The sequence below is a fragment of the Ptychodera flava genome, chromosome 13, assembly GCF_041260155.1.
Source record: "Ptychodera flava strain L36383 chromosome 13, AS_Pfla_20210202, whole genome shotgun sequence".
Classification (NCBI taxonomy): Eukaryota; Metazoa; Hemichordata; class Enteropneusta; family Ptychoderidae; genus Ptychodera; species Ptychodera flava.
In genome coordinates, this window is record NC_091940.1 from 5,815,137 (window position 1) to 5,831,490 (window position 16,354).

Sequence of the window (16,354 nt, forward strand, 5' to 3'; positions counted from 1 at the left end):
GCTGAATTCAATAGTTTTTTCACATGTGCATGACTACTATAAAGTTGAAATCTGGCAAATAAATGGACATTTCACTAAATTCATAGTAAATATCTCATAATTATGTTAGATGCATGTGTATTGATTTTTATACTGACATTGGGGAGATACACTTATGATATAAATAACATTTCATGTCAGTGTCAGCAGCAAAATACAGTTACTATTCCGCAAGCCATACCCACATTTCTTGCTCACAATACTGATCCCATCATAACTGAATAACCCATTCTCTAAACTCAATGGGTTTTTGTCACATGATCACAAGTATAGCTAATTTGCATATGTTAATGATCAGATCACTTGATATGATAACCAAGTAGCATAGTTCATGTATCAATAAATGGAAAAGTGATGGACTTTCCAGTGTCACTGAAAAATTTGGACATCTTCAACCAGTTAGGCCTTACGCAAAAATGAAGATGCAACGGGTATGTGAGAGGTTAGGAGCAATATGCCGTTTATCAGGTTTGTCTCTGAGTATTACATTGTTCTTGCACCTGGTGTATACCTATTTGCCCAGAGGAATAGATACAAGATGGGCCAAGATGACTTAGCAAGACTACTGCAAGTATTAGAGGTTAATCTGTTGATCATCAGGTTATCTGTATGATATGAATCAAAGTTCCAACAAAAATTTGATATCAATTCAAATAGTAATTGGCCTCTAGATCCTGGGCCATGTCCAGATCAAAGCTAAATGTGGAAAGATGTTTTACAAGTATTTGCAAAATTAGTTCATCAGCACAACACCTAATTCCTCCCCATACAAGATGCAAATGTGCAAACAAGGCAACAAGTCAACTTTATGCCAAAGAGGCCCTCAACCAAACAAGAAAAAATTTGCAATATTTAGGGCGAAATCTACTTTCTTTACTATATGCTCAACTACAGTCCTATAAAGACTGGTGCTCAGGTTTTCTATCCTCTGAAAATGTCTGATCCAATACTTCGTTGACCAACGCCGTTGCTTACAGTAGGTACATCATTTCAGCAACCCATTATACTCAGCGAGTTTGCATAATTATCAATAGTGTGACCTCTATATATCTTTGACATTCCAACCAGTGAATTTCAAATTATATAAATACGTGTATATGATATATTGGTACAGGGTGGACTAAATGAATTTCAATATGTTTCTGTCATGAGGTTACACTGTTGATCAATAAAAGGCTGAGGTTCTTTGGCTATAAATTATCCTGAAAGCTACCACATATTCTACCATTTTGACAGCCACTCCCCCCCCCCCCCCCCCCCACCACCAAAAAAATGTTACTTCATAGTCATGGCACACATAAAAGAGAAGACGACACAGCTTGTTTGTTGTGTTTTGAATTTTTTTCACTTTTTGATGCTTTTAATCATGCTATAGAATCACTGTGTACAATGCTACAGAACACACTTACACTGGAGTAAACAAATAACATGCTCTAGAAGAGTAATTATTACACTACTCACTGTCAATGCAGAAATCGTGATATTTCAGTGAACTTTTCATATTATGTCTGAAATACCAGTATTCAACATGTTTGATCAATACAAATGTCAAGAAAGTATTCACTGATTCACTGCATATCCCTCATTTAAATATCACGTCCCTAAATTGGGAATGTCATGTGTTTGATAGGCTCAGACAGCTTCCGCTGCTAAACCTATCAAGCATCCATATGGTATGGTTTTAAAAAAGAAAACTCTGCTTGAACCAATCGAGATTTACCATGGTTCCTCATGAAGTAACTGATTGAGCCAAGCAGAGATGGAAAGTCACTGACTTAATAAAATACATACAAGACAATGACGAAGTCTTCGTCGGTACTGACAACGTAAAGACCAGAGCCCGGCTGTGCTGAAATACCTCCACAATATTTCAGTACACTTAAATTGCTCTAGCCATATTTTTTTTTACTTTTTAAATTTTTCCATTTTTTTTTGTATTTTTTGAATTTTTTACCCTTGAGGTGGTTGCTTCCTCATGTTTTTTTGCTTGTTTTTTTTTAACATTTTTTTTCTTAAGTTTTTGCTTATCATACTTATGAACTTGTTGTGCCCTTATATAGGAGTTTAGGTTTCTTTGGTTGCTGACTGACTTGGTCGGTTGTTTCCATTAATCAATCCTTGAGTTTGCACAGTTCCTTCGATGAACTGTTTGTTTCTTCTTTTTTTTTATCTGCCGTTCTAAAAATAAATACTTACAAAATCAGAGTTACTTGCAAGAAGAGGTCATGAGCCAAAAAAAGCCAGATTGTGAACTGAAGCTCAGCTTTGAAACTGAAAACTTCCACTTCCGTAAAGACCTATCCTGAGATGTGTTATTAAAGTCAAAGAAAAAGAAACTGGCAATAAAAAGTTACAAAATATTATGCATCATTTTTGTTTCACACATAATATATAGCTAATTTCACAATTGTAGCTATTGACCAAGAAAAGGCTCCAGGTTTTTCATGTTTTTACCGAAAGAGAATGTACTTAAAAATGTCATACATTCATTTAACGTTTTCCTTAACATTATGACACAAATAGGCTGTAATTTTTTTTCCAGTAAATTGACCTAAAATGTTTTTACAGTGCTCAAATCTTATTAAATATACACGATTTCTCTCTTGTGATAATGGTCCATACAAGTGGATTACGGAATGTTCAAGTTATTCAATGTTCGCTCAGTCAAAGTACATAGTCCAGTTTCTCAGGGCATCAAAGCTGCCATTGCACAACATACAGCTGGTAATCACCGGTTTTGTCAAGTCCACTCAAGTCTTGGGATTAGTCTTGATTCTTTCGTTTTGCACGGCCGGTTCACACCACTCTTCGGTACGACTCGACTATATGATATATAATGATGCTACAAACTACAAAATGTTAGTGTTACTTGTTAGGTGGTTTCATAACATCACAACCATATGCTAGTGAGCTGCACGCTGTATGGATCTTACATGTAGAATTCCGGAGAGTTGGGGTTGCTCTCATCGCTGACAAATTCGGGAACTCTGTCTTGTTTGAGTGACATGTACTTCTTTTTATACATGTCGCGTTCTTTTTTCACTGTGGCAATTTCGGCTCGGAGCCTTTTCACTTCGACATCCAACATCTTTTTCTCCGTCTCGAGGCAATGTCGCTGATGTACCCGTTTCGTACGGCAGCTCTGTGCGTAGCCACGGTTTTTCAGTGTTCTGCGTTTCTGCTTCAGTGTAATGACCTCTTCTTTGCTGTAACCGCGGAGTTGTCGGTTGAGATCCCGCACACTCAAATTCACCAAGTCATCGTCGGAGAACTTTGACAAAATGTCGCCATCGTCAGCTTGGTTTCGACCGCCGGCTTCCGGACTGCTCGCTTGCAGTTCGTGGTCGTCGGATGCGGTGATCAGAGCCTCAACAGCGTCTTCTGGGGTGAGTTTGAGCAGGTCTGGATTCAGTGTTTGGTTACTTGTCAACCAAAACAACTCGTCAAGAGGAAACTTCTCATCAGCTGGGCTCGGACTTGGAGCAATGGATGGAGACGGTGGAACGCTGCTGTACGGGGTGACCGACTCAGATGGGGTCACAGGCAGGTCCAGGGTCACATCATCCCGATCAGTATGGCCGCAACACGCAGTCGCAGCATCCAGATCTACCTCGTCGTAGCTCTCTTTTTTAATTCCAAGCTGCAGCAAGTCGAAGTCCTCGATATATTCCATGGCAACGTAATCCGTTTTATCGGTTATAGCATCCATGGGAGTCAAAAATTAATATTTCACAGGGAAAATGGTTGTCGCTCGCCTCCAAGATGGTTTCAGTCTGTTGCGCAATCGTAAATGTTACAAGCCGGTATTGGTAGTGCAGTATCCAAGTTTAGGTCGGAGCAGTTCAAGAAGTTCTCTGACAAGAGGTAACAGCGTCGATAACTTCCAACCAAATGACTTCGAGATGGTCCGGAAACCTTTATCTACTGCTAGGCGTAAACACAGATACAACAAGCTGATGGTATAAGGGTGAAAATGTGTCGGTTCAAGGGCAAAACCAGACACACTTGTGGAGGCTTCGAGCATTGAGGCAACAACAGCAAGATGGCGGCCTGACAGCAGTCTTTATACCCACCGTGACGTAAAATCTAAATATGGTCCATGATGTCATCGTTAACCAATCATAAGATCCATATGATGTTATTTTTAAGCTCTGTCTCACTTATTAATTTTGGGCAACCAATCATCGAACACTAAATTAACATACGGGAGTTGCAAGTTTAGACATGATCCAGTTTACTACGGTGCACACCCACTTGTCCTACTTGTGAAGTCATTACACACGTGCTTGACCCAAACACTTTCGGTTCGGCCAGGTTTCCTGAGGATGTCGCTATCGGCTACACACCACAGATAAACTTTCCAGCGACAAGGTTACTATATAAACAGCAAGCACATCATGTGCCTAAATCGAAACAAAACAGAGCTATTTAGCCTTATTGATTTTGCATCACTGCCAAAGTGCAATATGATTTTTATAAGCAAGGATTGAGGAACTTTTCCCACCTGTTTGTTTCAAGGAAATACGTTGTCAGTTTCCTTGGTTGTTACCAACTGACTGTCGAAATGAGTGAAAGTGTTTCTTCAAATTTGGAAATCTAAAATAGGTTTTAGGCATTTCACAAGTGATCGACGTACCGTTTACTTGTATCACAGGAGAACAAGTCAACAAATAAAGAACATGCCGATGTCAGTCAGTAAATAAATAAATAAACCACTTCAGAATAGGTAATTGGGGAGGGTTATTGTCCGCATCTGCCATTTATGCATAACATATTGTATGTATGTATTTGTGTATGTATGTATGTATGTATGTATGTATGTATGTATGTATGTATGTATTGCTATACATACATACATACATACATACATACATACATACATACATACATGTTTACTTTTGTTTATGTGTTTGTGTAATAAGATTCATTCGTTTATTTGTACATTTTCTTCCCCTGAGACTGAGAGTTGTCCGATGTAAGTAGCTGCTGGTATAAAGTAACGTGTTTGCATTCTAATTTGTTCTGCCTATCGTTTGTTGATGATATATTGATTGTATACTTTATGTTCTCTCGTTGAAGGAGCTGTATATCCTACGAGTACACTTGTCGTGCTTTGCCAAATGGACAGTGTACGCATCTCGTTGGATCTCGAGCGTAAATGGCGTGCTTTGACAGTCGAGTTGATCATCATAGCTTTATGTTTTGACAATTAACTTTAAAAAATACTGTGATCCTCCTATCCACTTACGTTTAGTTTTAAAAGTCTCTCAAATTCGTTTGAAACTCATTTTTTTTCTTGTCAACACAGAGAATGTGACACACATTGCCGTGTTTTATGATTAATTGTCTAGATTTCAATTCATTTCGCACTGTGCAGCATTTCTTGGTCTAGTCATACACGGACAGTAATCTCCGCTCTGTCTATGGTCTACTTCGTCTGGTTAATTCATATCGATATACAGCAACGATTTTGTTTCGTACAAATTGGATTTGTATAAACTTTTCACACAGAATGCTATTTGACATTTTTATCAAATGATGTTTAGCCGCAGTTTTAAGTTAGTCAAATCTAAAAGAGATTGTCAGTATGTCAGCTGGAAACGAGTCAAAGGCTGTTGATACTAGTAACGCTATTCTTCTCGTAGAGGTGAATGCTGTATAAGTCACTAGTATCTTGTAGTGTGACACCTTCGCAAGGCTTTGGTTCGTAACGGTTGGTTGGGCGACAGTGATACGATATAAGTGTCGTGGGACGTCCATGGAATTCGCTGTTCAGTTCTCAGGGCGTGTGAAAAAAGCGATAGTTTGTTGTTTAATATGTGATATAACGAGAATTTGCGAGATTACACCAACTTTAGGATCGGAGCCGGACACCTGACGTCGGACATGTCAAGACCGTCACAAGTGCCGAGTTGAATATAAGTAGTTATAAAAGAACGAGCTCATTATTCTATCTCCACTCATACGTGCCTACAGCCGTTGAATTGTTTGTGTGTGGCAGCCTCTTTCAGGTGTTTTACGTCCGTTAGACTTTAGAACTGAAATATTCGTGCCGTGTTCAGCATATTTCGCACAATTTTTAAGTACAATGCATATATGTGTAATGTTCCTACGAACCAATCAACCGAAGGGTTCGAAGGAACATAATGATGCCAAATTTTTTAATGAGAACATTTGGCAAATCAACTTGACCCGTAAGAAGAATATATTGTTGAGCGGTCTGCCTCAAACCCTTGCGTCAATTGTCTGGCAGTACAGCGAAAGTTGTCAACACAATGAATCCATGACTTCGACCACCACTCCCACGACAAGGGTATAGACGAAAACAGACATGTACTTGAAGAATTGGTTTTACGAGCTACAGGTCACACCGGTCAATGTAACTACAGACCTAACAAAGTTTGTTCAATACATTACACGTTTTGTTTAGCACAACATAGTCACATAGAATCCGGTCAGTGTAACTATAGACATTTCAAAGTTTGTTTTACATTACATGCTTTGTTGAGTACAATATAGTAATCAAGTAGAATTATTGTGTTATGTGGGTCATTTCCCCCCACGCTCATCGTGGCCTGGGTTCAATTGGTCTGGAACATTCTCAAGGTCACTGCCCTTGATGACCTCACAGCCTTGAATTCGATTAGTCATGTTTGGAATGTTCTGGAAAGTTGATTAGTTGTGTGGGGGAGATGATTTTAGAACAGTAATTAGCATGTCAATAAAAGTTCTAGATTGTTCTTACATGCCTTTATAGAAGGGATGTGCACAGCTTCCAGTCAGACTTTTGGGATCGTGTCTCTTGTGTGTTACTAAACTCCAGCAGTAGTCATTCTCAAGACTTTTCAAGACCTTCACTGTCAACGCTGGATTTAACTGTGGACTTTGTGCAGCTGCAAGCCTGCAAGGACTGTTCATTCATCCAACTGACTGTTACAACTCTGAGACTGGAGTTTTGCCGTCCCAGCTGAGATAAGTAGTCTGTACACTTTTAAAGCTTGTACTCTGTCCCTAACTAGCAATTAGTTTTGTTTTCGTAATAAATTTTTGTTTAAACGTTAACTGCTGAGTTCACCCTTTTGTTCGTTTTCTCTGCACGTAACAATTGTTACTATGAACATTTGTTGTGCGAGTTGTAAGGGTTTGTTTGACCTATTTCCTCTGTCGATTTTCTTGACCTTTGTTAATACAATTGTGTCACCGACAATTGAATTTTGAATGATTTATTGAAACATCGCTCACCTAGCTTTAATATCGACCTAGGGCGTATCCGTGTGAAGTATAAGCTTATCGAAATTTACAACATTGAATAAAACCGAGCGAATACTGGTCTTTGAAAGCTGTTTTTTTCAACAGTTTCTTTGCTCTGTAACAACACCAGCATTGTCATCCTAAGCGTGTTGCCAAGTATTTGTCGTCAACAATAGTTATGGTAATTCATATTAAGGTAGTATACGCCTCGAAAGTGTAAGACTAGCTTAGACTTTTGGCCAAACTTTTCCCAGGGAAATCAGGAATAAAAGCAGAAGTTAACCTTGCAAATTTTGGTACTGGAGAAACAAAAAAAACGAGATTTACCAATAGTTGAAATTCAAAATGACAGCCACCCCCGTGTTAACTCTATGTCGAAAAATAAAATTTTCGATTTTCAAACTAAGAAGATGAAAAGTTTTCTTACACCAAGAGCTTTAAAATGAACCCCCACAAGTAATAGATCAGAAAAAAAATTGTAAAAGTTTGAGTGCTCTTATATATGTTCCTTGAGGCGCGTTCTACCTATAAATAAATCGGCTATAGGCCTATACTATATAATTCATATACATAATTATTTGTTTAAATCACAAGCATTCTCTTATCAAGATCAAGTCTTGCTCAAACGCAGCCTCATAAAGTGAGAAAGTAGAAAAGAAAACATGCAGACAACAGAGCGATCAACGTAGTCGTTAAACACACACATTGTGAATGGTTTATTCGGAACTCAACACTACGCCGAAACAGGTTGTACAGCTGTTTGCATACAATACTCAATAGATTACTTGGACGGGTGACACGATATAACCTCCAGCCTTAGATAACCTCTGCTGCATGGGTTATGAGGTTATGAATTCGAATAAGCAAAACAAATTAAACTGCTCCGCACGCCCGAAGATAACATCGTTTTGTAAATACACATACGATGTGAAATTCAACCTGTCACTTGATAACTTTTTGAAACCTTTCCGAGGAACCAAGCCGAATGAACTGACCGACTTCACGCAAAGTTCTAGATCTTTTCACAAAGAAATTCAAGCCTCGATGTTTTCTGTCCCGCTGTAACCAGAAAGGCGTCGAGTTGCCCCAAAGGCAACTTCAACCATTCTCTTTCAAAATGAGAAATAAAAAATTGGAGTCATGGGTTAATTTTGGAGCTAGAGAAACAAATTACCTAAGATTTACCGATATTTGAAATTCAAAATGGCCGCCATTCCTGTTTTAATTCTATTGTTAAAACGTAATTTTCGATGTGCAAAACACAAAGACGGTGAAATTTTTCTTACTCCAAGAAGTTTCAAATGAACACCCACAAACGGTAGACCAGAAAAGTATTGTAAAAACTTGAGCGTCCGAAAATCTGTCCCTGAGGCGTGTTCTATGAAAAGAGGAAGTTCCAATGTTCAAGTTCAATGTTCTGAATGTTGAAGTACACCGCCGACTAATATTCTTTATGAGGTGTAAATATTACAAAGTCCTGTGGCATGCTCATACAGCTAACGCAACCGTCTCTGCCTATCCAACTTACACAACATTTCACAAGCTAAATTCCTTATCACGACATGGTACACGTAACAAAATAACAAGCAGCGAACTCGCTCAATATTAGGAGAAATACTTTATTTTTATTTTATTTTGCTTTGCTTTGTTTTGTTTTTTTGGGGATAACACAATTTTGGTAGCAGTTATGTTCGTACATAACAAGACGTTCATATTACTCATATTTTGTTAAATAAAAAAATAAGTGGCTGATAACATTCAGTTTACAGTGACTGCAGAGTGACCTTCACCCTGACGACAATGGCGGTGATGATGGTGATCACAATGAAGATACCCATGAAGATGATGAAATGACCAGTATAGAGATGATAAAGGCCATAGTGATATTTATGATGTCAATGATGACAGTGATATTGGTGAAAATATGATCAAATGGATAAAAAGTACACCGACGATGTTAGTGATGAAAGATGGAAGTGATGAAAACTGCTTTGGCACAGTTGATGGTATCAATGATGAGAGGAGATGATGATGATGGTGGTGGTGGTGGTGGTGGTGGTGGTGGTAGTGGTGGTGTTGTTGGTGGTGGTGGTGGTGGTTGTGATGATAATGTGATTTGGCGGTAAGCTTTGACGTAGTTTTTTTAATGCCGAAGATAAATACTTTATTTCCGAAACAATGTTTTCGATATTGAAAAGCGATAGTGATACGAGAAATTTGTCATGAGTAGAACATGTTTTGTACTATGATTATTTCGGTTTATGCTTTGCAGTATCTTGAAGTATATATCTTGTAGTTTTACTCAGTTTTCACGGGAATCATTCAAGTTTTTAATGCACTACATAATCAGCAAAATAAGTATTTCTAATTTTTATCCATACACATTTATATACGATGAATGATAATGTGCTTGATTCTCTTTGTCTTCCAGATACCATTTTGTGGTCAATTGAACCCTACGGATAATGGGTTCTGCATTATTAGCAAATTTCATTTCCATGGACAATCGAATTTATAAACGCATTTGATTTATCCTTCCTCCATCCCTCTTTCACAACACATCAGGTATCACCATTACATATTTGTTTTCAAGCATCCCTCAGTTCTCCAGCTCTTTTCAGTGATGGTTTGTCTTCGCAGCCTTCAAAATTGGCGATGGATCATGAACATTTAGTACAGGAGAGAAACTTCACAGCCTCTTCTCCTATTGACATTTGCGGCGTTATCAAGCCCGACTCAGAGCCGTAGCTGGTATTAACGTTATTACTGTTCAGAAATTAAGTTGTAGCTGGTGTCGGTTCAGAAAGCCTGGTCACATGTGCAGCATTGTGTATCGATCTATATCGGCTGATTGTGTCTTGTATCACCCACCGATTTGCTAATCAACGCCATTTGACCCATGAATAGGCTAAAACTTGGCAAATTCATAAGTCACTCTCAACATTTATCTCCTCGAATGAAAAACAGTCGCAAATGAATGGCGGTATTTTACAACTTTTATTCGTCGCCAAGGAACGAGGCGCCTGTTCATGTGCGAATCGGTTGTCGCGTAACTTGAGCTGGTGAGCGACGAGACGCACGTAACGCTACGTGGATAATCATATGTATTTCATAACAACACTAATCTTAAATCTGTCGGTCACGGTACCAGTTGCCGTCTGTGTCTTTTGCAGCCCTACCCCCATCCCCATCCCAACCCCCATCAATCCACGGAGAAGTCTTAGATTTGATCACCGACAACATCAATTCAATACATCACGTGACATCATAATGTACCATTCGTAGCAAGAATGATGAACGTTTCAGCTGACGTTTATATCCATTCAGTAAACAAATAAGCCAATATTAACATCACATCAAGTGTGAAATTGACAGTTAAAACATAATACGTAATTCTGTTAATTAAAAGTTATACATTTAAAACTCAATATTTGTTGTGAATTTTGAATATTGACCAAATTGTCGGTGTTTGAAGGTAGTCTACTTTTAATGAACGAACATAACAATTTCACAATGGTGATTTTATAGCGTGTCAGTTACGAATAATTTATTGTGACATGTGTAGCTCGCGTGTATGTATGTATGTATGTATGTATGTATGTATGTTTGAATTTATGTCTTTAGTATATATATATATATATATATATATATATATATATATATATATATATATGTTATGTATGTGTATGTCTATAAATAAACAAACATACATACATACATACATACATACATACATACATACATATACATGTACATACATACATATGTAGACCACATACATATTTATAATTTTTTATTTAGCGACACTAACATCGCATACCAACATGCGCATGGTACGCTCCAACTTTCAGAAAGTAAGGCTACATTCACAAGGGGTGAGGGGTGGGGGGATTCAGGTGGATTCGAAAATTTTCGGGCTAGTGGAGAGGGGACTTACTAAAAGTTTTGCACTGCACATGGGGGCGACCTGAAATTTGTTTGGTTCCCTTACCTTTACATTTTCCAATCACGCGGTTTTTCAGGTAATTCAATGAAAAATGAATAACATTTTAATGTCAACAAATGTTGCTCTATGTTACTAATAATTAAACAGAATCTGTAACCATTTTGTCTCATTTCATAACTTTTACCTCGAAAAAACAAAAACATGATTTTTCGTTAAAAACCAAAGAAGTGGGCCTAGTTACGGGGCAGAAGCTGCAACTGTATTAATAATTTTTTTTTCAATATTTCTATGCAATATATCAAATACAGTTTCTTCCTGTCTTCCTACTGTATGCTGAAACAAAATATTCAGTTTGTCGACAAAATCTGTAAATCAGAGTCCAGATTGAAAGTCATTTGTCAATGATGCAAATGCATAGCACACATACACAGGCTGTGTTGGCAAGCTGAATACTGGACAGTTCAACATGCCGTAGGGAGCAGAACAAAAACACGGTTGTAGAAACTGAACAAAATGATTGTCAAAATAATCAAGGTTAATACAGCTTCTGCCTTGCTACTGCAGTGTCACTGTCACTGCATACCGGCAGTGACAGAGATAGCTCTGACTCTGGTGTAGTTGAAGAAGAGTTTGGGTCAAATGAGGCTCATTACAGTGAAATGTACCTGTACATAAGATCAGACCAGAGAGTAACACAATAATGGAAGACCAGGAAACTTGAAAGTTATCACCGATTTTTGAATTCTGGCATATGAGAATAATCAAATATTAAAGAAAAAAATGGAGTCACCACGCTTGATTTTCTAAATTTTAACGTTCCCATCGTAAAATAGCGCAAGAGTAAAACTTTGAACAGTAAAGACTTTAAGTGAAAAACTTTGTGACTGAATGGAATTTTTATTTTCTTCCAAATTTGCCATTACACCCAAGATTTTAGAGATTAAAACGTTTATTTTGTGGAATACTTTAACCTTTCAGTATAGTCAATTTTGAGCAGCATCTAAGTCATGTTTGTCTCGTACTTAAAAAAAAAAGGTGTGTCACTGTGCTTAGTTTTTCTCAATTTGGCAAAATGTAGCCAGGAATTCACAATTTGCATACTCTCTCATGATCGTCATTTTGTGTGCTCTTCAGAAGGTGCGATTAACTCAAGTGGGCTTAGACTGATAAATAAAAAATCCACTGATGCGTTTGAAAATGAATCAATTTAAGAAATTGCCTATAGGAATATGGCTCTATAAACTGCTAATAACAGGCAGTGTCGAATATCTACGAGAAGAACTGCCAAATACATGTTTATTGTTTCTTTGCGTGCATCCCTAATAAGGACGCGGCTATATGATATTTGGGGGACTATAAAATTTGATCATGTAGGCGGGGGGGGGGGGGGACTTGAAAATTTTTCAGGGTACTGAGGGGGGATCTGAAAAAATAAGATTTCAATCGCGATTCCTCCACCCCAGCATTATTTGTGAACGCAGCCGTTAAGATGCACTTATTTTAGACGCAGTCCTCTCAAAGATATGGTAGTCTGCACAAAAGCGCCGACTGCTGACAGAAGCGGCTCAATCATCGGTTTACCCCCACGTTTACGTTAACCAAACTTATCAACGCTAAGGAAATCTTGGTCTGCAAATTTCTCACGACTTTTAAACTTCCGATAGTATTTTATGTTCACTTTGCCGCGTCCGTAATTTGATAGCTTAAATCTGTAGCTAGCATTTTGTCTTGACGAGTGAACCGTAACCCGGTATAAGAAGGTAACCTGAAATGACCCTGGATTCTGTTAAAAGTGAAATTTGTTCAGATAAGATTGGAAATAATCGCGGCAAGAAAGGCTGTTTTCAGACGCCTCTGGCCGAAATGGAAAGAGGCTTGCAAGATCATTCAACACATTTATGTCTGACAGAGATTAATTTTACGGGTTGTTATTAAATTGGGCTTTGCGTTGTCATGCATGTTTGGGCAGCAATGGACTGCGACGAGGACCGTATTCTGCGGGATGTAAAGTCTTTAGAACGAGGACCTGCAATTTTCTTTTCGAACCAAAAGATACATACAATTTTTAGAATTAACATGCAAGCTGTTCCAGAAATTTCGATCGTTTCCGGTCACTTGAAGAGTATTTTTGTGAAAAGCAGCAAGGTTGCTTGCTCTTTTCTTCCGACATTTTGTTTTTTATTTTTGACGAAGTGGATCTCAAATGAAGCAAGAAACGTTCTGGCACTCGAGATGGTTTGTAGAGATCCTTTGGGGTGGACCATTTGATATCTGGGGTGGTCTGGAAGATTTTCGGGGGGGGGGGGGGTTCAGTCCCAGCAAATATCAATGAAAAAAAAATCAGCTAGAGAAGGCTTGACAAAAAAGATGGGAGGAGAGTGGGGGAAAATAATGTACAATGGATTTAAAAGGTAAAAAAATAATGCTACCACATCAATCTACCAGACCCCAGGATATCAGATGGTCCACCTCTTACTGCAAACATTGCGTAGAAGTGCCATCCTACTGAACGACTTTGCACCAAACTATTCAAATATAGTGGTCATGGTCGCGGATTAAATGCTCAACATGCATTCTGCAAGTTACTGCAACTGACATTGTGTGTGTTGTTGAAAAACAAACAAAACCAAATCAAACAAAACAGAAACACGCTATTTCGTCGAGTGACCGGGATGATGATTCCATGTATCGAATTGTTCAATGATAATGCGGGCAATTTGTCGTACCAAAGACCATATGACACTCAACTCCCCTTATATTGCTGTTACATGTATATTACTTTGTTATCGTAAGACTTAATTGTTTAAAGCGACAGTCCCCAATCACGGCATGCTTCTCACCATATATATCTTTAGTTCTTATTCACATTGACTATTTATACGACAATAATTCTCTATAAGTTGTTTTTACAAAGATTGAGCTAATAAACAATCTGCAAACATACTGCTCTCCAACGTATATTGTTCATTTCGCTTATATCCAGAAATGTAATAAAAGAAAGAAAAAACGGATTCTGAAAACGTTATATAAGCTTACACCTTGAAGTATGGATCGCATTCAATAACGTTTTCAGAATCCCTATGACAGCAGCAAAGAGTGCCATTTATACGCAAGCGAAATACACACTGCTCATTCTTGGTTTCACCTTCGAAGGAATGACAATGCAAGTGCATTAATTAATGTTGTCCTATCTTTAGTTATTTTTATTTAAATTGGTGCATTACTCGAAGTCAACGATGGTTTTGAAAATTCTCTGGGTATTGATATTTGTAATTCCTGATACAGCCGGCGTGTGATAGGCCTACATACATTTCTTTTATCTCTTCTTCGGGTTTATCCTTGCAATAATTTTGTGAATCAAATAACATATGCAAGGCTAGGAATTTCAAAGTTGTCTGCTTCCGATCTCTATTTGACTTCCTCCGCACTGTGGTCAAGGGGCTTAGCAACAAAAAACAGTAAGATCGTTACACGGATGACAAAAGTGCCAACTTTGCTACAAAGGTTCACATATATGTGTAGATCAAAATTAGCTATTGCTCCAAAAATTTGGGCTACCGGAAAGGCTCGATGACGTCATAAATTCAAAATGGCCGCCATTATATTGCCTAAAATGGTAAAATACGGTTTATTCGGCCAGTTATCAATATTTTTTTGAATAAATTGACATGAACATTCTCAATTATAAATAAAACATTGAACTGACGCTAATCAACTATAATGATGACGTCATAAAGCCAAAATGGCCTACCAAATTCAAAATGTCCGTCGTAACATTTTCTAAATTGTTAAAGCACTGTTAATTTAGCGTGTTTCAGCATTTTATCGCCTGAACTGAAATTAACACCCCAAATTACAGACAAAACATATAATTGATGCAAATTTATTATAAAACCAAAATGGCAACCGAAAGTTACAAAAAGGCCGATTATGAAGTTAACTGTGCTTGGTACAATAACCCATTTACGTGACAAAATGATAGTTTAAAGGTAATGTACAATTGTGTATTAATATTCAATAAACTCAAAATAAAAGATAAATATACCAAAACTTAGCCAATAAGTTCAACACAAGTAACAAACTCTTATGAGATTATTTATTATTAAACAATGGTCCGTGTTTGAAAAAATCGAATTAGTGTAAAAGGAAATGAAGGCAACTTCACACACTGGTTCTACCCTTGTTTACGATACGGTATAGTGAGTAGATCAATGTGGTTTTGTTATAGGGAAACATGGTGAGAAACTAGTGAATCGATAGTGCTTCGACGTTCGTAATGTGACCTTGGTCCCAGAGAAAAAGGTTTTATGTTGGTGAATCCTCCTACCGGCGTTTTGGCCAGCGGCGTTTCAGCCAAAGTTGGATCTCTTCTTCAGTCACTTGAATGGGCTTGTATTCCAACATGCTTAGTTTGATGGTAGCCATCAAAGAGAGATGCTAAGATCATTATGTTGTGGTCTGATTGTTGCGTGAATTGTTGCTCAGACCTTTCATTTGTACTCTCTTTGTGTTTGAATTTTGCTAGAAGGAGGATATCTTGTATGTTTTTCTTCCTTTTATACATTATTATAGGTTTTCTGGAAAACCATGGCCAGCGTATAATCGTTCTTCATTATTTACCAGTTTCTTATCACATAGTTTGGTTAGGCTGGTTTTGATGAGGTTGTGCTGAGAAGTTTTTTGTTACATCATTACTCTTATTTTTGTTGATTAAGTAAGGCTCACGTTTTGTTACATTAACTTCTTTTTGATACAAGCTATGTCTTTCATTTTGTAATCTCGTAGATGAAGTTTTTGCGTTGAGAAAATGACCTTCTTCATGAAGTCCATATTTATTGTTGTTGCATGTGCCAACATATCTGGGTAATTCACCTTTAATGAAGCATTTGAAGGTTGGTTGCAGATAAATATCGTCAGATGATTTGGTGTGGGTTTTACGGTCGAGCCATCTCTCTCGATTGACTCTCTGGCATTTGAAGACCACAAGGTCAGTGGGTATGAGATTTTGTCGATAGAATGTTCAATTATGAATTCCCAAGTTGAACGTAGGCTACAGGGTGTTGCACTCCCCTGCAATGTTCTGAATGTTATAAGCTTATGTTCTGTTCCTGAGTAAAT

General features: G+C 37.8%; 1 protein-coding gene across 1 annotated transcript; it reads right to left on the reverse strand.

The window, feature by feature from the left end:
* Window positions 1-1,358: 1,358 nt before the first annotated feature.
* LOC139147222 (transcription factor MafA-like) lies at window positions 1,359-4,091 on the reverse strand. Its single transcript, XM_070718236.1, has one exon. The coding sequence runs from the start codon at window positions 3,746-3,748 to the stop codon at window positions 2,969-2,971; it is 780 nt and encodes a 259-aa protein (XP_070574337.1). The 5' UTR covers window positions 3,749-4,091; the 3' UTR covers window positions 1,359-2,968.
* Between the last annotated feature and the right edge of the window lie 12,263 nt (window positions 4,092-16,354).

Excerpts from the sequence above, each read along its gene's own strand:
- LOC139147222 (XM_070718236.1), bottom strand. The coding sequence starts at position 3,748 with ATGGATGCTATAACCGATAAAACGGATTACGTTGCCATGGAATATATC.